The sequence below is a fragment of the Citrus sinensis genome, chromosome 3, assembly GCF_022201045.2.
Source record: "Citrus sinensis cultivar Valencia sweet orange chromosome 3, DVS_A1.0, whole genome shotgun sequence".
NCBI lineage: Eukaryota > Viridiplantae > Streptophyta > Magnoliopsida > Sapindales > Rutaceae > Citrus > Citrus sinensis.
Window position 1 is genome coordinate 29,837,649 of NC_068558.1, and position 6,000 is coordinate 29,843,648.

Consider the following 6,000-nt stretch of genomic DNA (forward strand, 5'->3'; position numbering starts at 1 on the left):
ATGTGCAATTCCTTGCACTCAGAAGTCCTAGATTGCATGGAAGCTCCGGTAACGTTTGAAGCCTCTCACAATGGCTTATAAAGAGAAATGTCAACTTAGAAAGATGTCTGATGCTTTCCGGTATTCTCTCCAAATTGCTATTGTTACTTAGAATCAACCTTTTTACCCAAGATAACCGACCAAGGCTTTCTGGTAGTTCTCTTATTGTTGTTCCTTTAACTGTCAAGTATTCTAAATTTTCAAGTTCATCAGGCAATCTCTCGAGCATTTTGCAATCAATGATTTCAAAAGTTATTGGAGTTTTGAACGTACATAGGCTGCTTGGGAGGCGCTGAAGACTTGAACAGTTCCTTCAAAGCTCAACTTCTCTAAGACTTCTAATGGTGCGTTTACTTCATGGAATGGAAATGAGCTGGAATGAAAATAAGGAATGAGAATAAGATTCTAATATTTACTTGACAAAAATAAATGGGAATGGAAATGTGCTGGAATGCCATCGATGTATTTACTTGCCAAAATAAATGGGAACGAGGAATGAGAATGAGAATTAATTTACCAAAATACTCATAGTATTAATAATTAATAAAAATAAATAATTTATCATTATTAACAATATTATCATTATTATTGTTGTTGTTGTTATTGTTGTTGTTATTATTATTAAAAATAATAATAACAATAATTAATAATAAATAAAATAATAAGATTATTATTATTAAATTTTATTAACTTTATTATTTTAGTTATTATTAATTATTTTTATTTTTATTAATATTATCATTATTAACATTTATTATTATTAATATTATTAAATTTTATTAACTTTATTATTTTAGTTATTATCATTATTGTTGTTGTTGTTATTATTATTATTATTATTATTCTTATTAACAACAATAATGATAATATTGTTAATAATGATGAATTAATTATTTTTATTAATTTTTATTTTTATTATTATTTTTATTGTTAATAATGATAATATTAATAATAATAATAATAATAATAATAATAACAACAATTAATAATAACTAAAATAATAAAGTTAATAAAATTAATTGTGATTTGAATGAGGGTAATTTGGGAAATATGAAAACATTAGAGGGATACAAAAATAAACATATATTTCATTCTCATTCCCTCATTTTCATTCCCAACCCCCCATGAGAATGGAATTCCCATTCCTTATTCCCAAATTGTGTAGGACCCACACATTTTATTCTCGTTCCCAAATTACATTTTGCCAAGTAAACATAGGTTTTATTCTTATTCCTTCATTCCCATTCTCCATTCCATGAAGTAAACATACCATAAATTTCCAATTTCATCCGGCAATCTCTCAAGATTTGGGCAATGATGGATTTCAAGAGAAGTAAGAGATTTGAACATACACAGGCTGCTAGGGAGACTCTCAAGACTTGACAGTTCTCCAGTATTAACGTTGATAAGGATGGTCGCTCGATTCTAATTCCATCTGTATTACAAGATGGAATCTCTAGAAACCTCTTCAAATTTGAACAACTAGAGATTTCAAAATAATTAAGACGCTGCAGCTTAAATATGCTACTCGGGATGTTCTCAAGCCTCGAACACTCCTTAACATATAGTGTTTTGAGTTTGGATAGGCACTCGATGGATGAGGGCAGTTCTTCAATTTTAATTTTTACAAAACCAAATTCATCTATATGAGCGGATGAGATCTCTTAGAAGTTCTTCAAATTTGAGCAACCCGAAAAATGAAGTTCCTTGAGACATTTGGAATGAATGCTAGTTGGAAGACTCCTCAGGCTTTCGCGGCGGTGTAGACTAAGGACTTCAAGCTTATTTAGATATTGAATTGATGAGTGAGTCACCGTCAAACTTAAACAGCTGTCTAACCTTAGAAAATTTTCAGCCTGTGAAAAGTCTGGGAGTTTCCTTAACGATCGTGAAGAATGGAGGTCTATCTCTTTTAAGTTAACAAGATTCTGCGCCCCCACACCACACCCCCTCCCCCCGCGCCGCCCCCACCCCAAAAAAAAATTATTATTATCTTTATAAATAAACAGATGCCATCACATATATTAATAATAGCATCAATTGTATTTAGAATTTAATACTGAAAGAATTTCGAATAAATATGTACCTGAACATCATCCCAAAGTTGTTCAACTTTAGTGCAAGGCATTTTAAGTGAAACAAGTTTCTCCGCACATATATTCAAAGTTTTCAAAGGACATTGAGGCCACTCGAGGTGCCTCACTTCAGCAAATGGCACACCCTCCAAATGAGACACCATACATTTGTTCTTATCTCCATAGAATCTCAAGAATCTCAATTTAGGCATCTTTGAGAAAGCATAGGAATTCATGTGTATCTCTCTATTGACTTTATTCATATCCAAGGAGATACCCTCGATTGCTTCAGTTCCCTAACAATCAAATAGGAGATCATAAGTTGGAATATAATTGAAGCAAACAAATAAACAATTATTTTTAAGCCGTCAAACCCAAACAGAAATATTACAATCACTTTATAATAACTACTTGGGTAAATTTATTAGGAATTGTAAAATAGAAAATTCAAGAAAATGCTTAATATGTAAACTCTAAAATTAATTCAATCATGTTTTTTTAGTGAAAATAAGGATAGGGGCAAAGCTTGAGTTGAAAAGGAAGTGCAATTTTTTTTTTTTCAGTGAAAAAGGTTGAGGTGTTTGTTTTTTTTTTTTTTTTGATCTATCTCCCAAAGCGCTAGTTTGCTGGGGGATTTTGAACTTAGCCCAATAGAGGCATGTTGCAAATTGAGTGGGGGAAACATCGGATCTAGCTATTTTATTTTACCAATTTTTTAATATTATTCTTCAATTAATTTTAAGCTGTATTAATTATATTCTTATTCAAAAAGAAAAATTCAGATAAACTACTACTATAAATGTAACACAAATAAGATATAGTGAAGAATCTATTGTTGCTCACCGTATTTTTCTTCAAAACTTGATAAATATCCTTGTGATGCCACAATCGATTTCGCTTTCCTGGATGATTGATAGACTCTTTTCGAACAATTTCTCTTCCCATATCTCGTAGCAAGTCATGCATTCTTATCCGGTAAAATAAGTCTAAATTTATGAGAGACTTACCTTCAAGAACACTTCACTCTATTTTAGCTTCGAACCCACTGGCATCAAAAATGCTTATCACCTCATCTCTATGCTCTCCTTCCAAGAAACATGCAATATCTAGAAAAACATTCTTCTGAGAGTCATCCAAGCTATCATAACTTATTTTTAACACCTCCTCGATTTCCACATGAGGAATTATTTCTAGTTTTCTCATTGCACTTTCCCATACCTCTTTGCTCCTTCCGCATAGATAGCAACCCAAAACTTTAAGAGCTAAAGGAACTCCCTGTGCATATTTGATTGCCTTGTCTGTGAGCTCTATATGACTTGCATCTAGATGGTCTCCTCCAAAAGCCCACTGACAGAAAAGCTTATGAGCATCAGCATATACTAATTCCTTCATCCGATATTTTTTATTGGCCCAACAATTTTTAAGGACTTGTTTATCTCTTGTTGTTATTATTACTCGACTCCCTGAAGCTAACGCATCAAGGCATCCAATTAATGACTCTATTTATGTTCGATGACTCACATCATCAAAAACAATTCGAACCTTCTTGCGAGCAAGTCTGTTGAGTTGAGACTCGATGTTTCTCATATTTCCATCCTTTGATAACTCGGACAGAAGTTTCTTTTGTAAGTCCTTTATTCCGCCAGTTTCTTCTGCTTCTCTAACATTAAGCGCAAAGTAAGAACCTTCAAAATGCCTAGAGATTTTGTTAAAAACAGCACCGGCGATTGTTATCTTGCTTATACCACCGATGCCCCAAATCCTTAGTTTGCAAACACCCTCAGACCCAATGCATAATAATGATTCAATTTCTTCAATGGAGCATTCAACTCCAACCAAGCCTTTGTTTTTACTTTGAAAAGTCGCATCTAGCCTCTTCAAAACGTCATTGGCAATTTCCTCAATAAGTTTAGATTCAGGCCTAGTGAAAAAATAACAGCAATTACATAGTTCAATATATGTAAACAAGACAGAGAATCGTGTGTTTTTAATTTGTTGCAATATAAAATAGCTAATTAATATAATGTGCAGAACAATTTCATCAAATAAAATAATTGGAAAGCTATTCAAATGTGCAAGAAAATAACCTAATCCCCATAATTAAGAATGATTTAATTAATATATTACTGATAAATATTTAAACTCATTTTCATAGTTAATGTCATATATTATTACTTGTACTAGACTAATGCTAAGAATTAGATAGAAAATTACTGTACCTAATGACATTCGAATCAAAGCCAGAGAGATCGGCTGCTTCGGTCAAAGCATTCTTCCATCTTTTCATCTTCTCTGGAAAACGTTTTCGAAGCCTACTAAAATGCCTTCCAAAAGAATGGCTTTGCTTTCTCACATGTGATGGATCAACACGATAGAAAACTGGCATCACAATTTGTCCATGATTGTGCATGCAATTGAGGAAGTTCATCGAGACACCATCTGGAAGAAGCATACCTTTCCGAGAAGATGATAATTGCGATGCATGATGCTTCAATTGTACCAAGAAGAGACTGTGAAATGTTATCTCCTCTGATAAGTTGGTCATCAATGAAAGTTTTAATACTTTTCAGAGACAAAACATGATGAAGATGGCTAGTAAAGTTGTCACGGGTGTCCTCTCCTCTGAAACTCAGGAAAACATCATACATCTTCTTATCGTTTCGAGATGGACAAGAAGAAGAAGAAGCCGTAACTCCGGGGCAGTCGATGGAGTTGTTGGAGTGGGAGCAGTGGTGGATGTAGATGTAGAAGAAGCCCATGAAGAAGAGAGCCGAAATCAACACGACGATTATTATGGCGATTAAATGGCTGAATTTCATGTTGGCGTGGGGGTCGACGGCGCCAGGGGGCTCGGGGCTGCGTTAGGCGAACGAGAGGGGAAGCGCGTGGGCGACGGAGAGGATCAGGAGGTGGAGAAAAAGGGGATTGATCTCATGTTTCGCGGAGCAGCGCAAGAGTCGCGACCCCATTATTGAATGAGATGTGGAAAGAGAATTAGAGAGAGAGAGAGGAGGTTGTGAGATTTCAAAAATGTATTTGGAGAGTGGCTCTGAGACAGAGAGAATAGAGAGATCGTGTCGGACAAGGAAAAGATAGAGAAAGTGAGTGGGAGATGTTGGGCCCCTCTGACGATAAATTATTGAACTAGTTGCCTACAACAAGTTGAGAAAATGATAATTGAGATGCTTGATCCTTCAAATGAATCAATGAAAGTTTTAGTTCGACAAAAACATAATGAAGAAGGCTAGTAAAGTTTTCACGGATGTTCTCTCCTCTGAAACTCAGAAAAACATCATAACAGGTCAGTAGATGAGAGATTTGCATTTAATCAGATGAGAAAATTTGGGATGTGAAAATAATTTAATTTGACTGTGGTCTGTGGAGGTTATATTATATAAAGGGGTGAGGCTATGGTGCCCCTGCGACACCATACCCCCACTTTTTTTTCATTTTCTTATCAGCTATTATGAACTATCAAATTTAATATAAAAGTATTTCAATGGCTTAGATAGATTTAATAGGTTATTAACTCTACAATCCTTATTGTTTGCTTGCTCGTTAAAAAATGATAAAGTTTCAATATTTTGACACATAACTCTAAATTGTTTTAAACTTTTACACTTAGGTCCATTACCTAGTTTGACTTTTTTATAACTTATTTTAAAATTTGCATTAATATATATTAATTATTTAATATATAATAGATATATGTATTATTTAATAATCACTATTTAGCATAGGATAAAATTGACTGCACACTAAATATTTTAACATGTGTCACTATACTCTCAATATTTTGAAATGTGATTAGTTCATCCTCATCTATTAAATTTTTTTATTTATTTAACCATTAACCACCTTGATCATATAGAATTTGATTATACCG

At 33.4% G+C, this 6,000-nt stretch overlaps 1 protein-coding gene across 1 annotated transcript; it reads right to left on the minus strand.

Moving 5' to 3' along the window:
* Positions 1–1,494: 1,494 nt before the first annotated feature.
* Positions 1,495–5,440, minus strand: LOC102613565 (disease resistance protein RPS6-like). Its single transcript, XM_052438005.1, has 4 exons — positions 4,334–5,440; positions 2,958–4,035; positions 2,126–2,410; positions 1,495–1,967 (listed from the first exon to the last, which is right to left on the minus strand). Exons 2-4 carry the CDS (start codon positions 3,078–3,080, stop codon positions 1,704–1,706), a joined length of 672 nt encoding a protein of 223 aa, XP_052293965.1. The 5' UTR covers positions 3,081–4,035; positions 4,334–5,440; the 3' UTR covers positions 1,495–1,703.
* Positions 5,441–6,000: the final 560 nt, after the last annotated feature.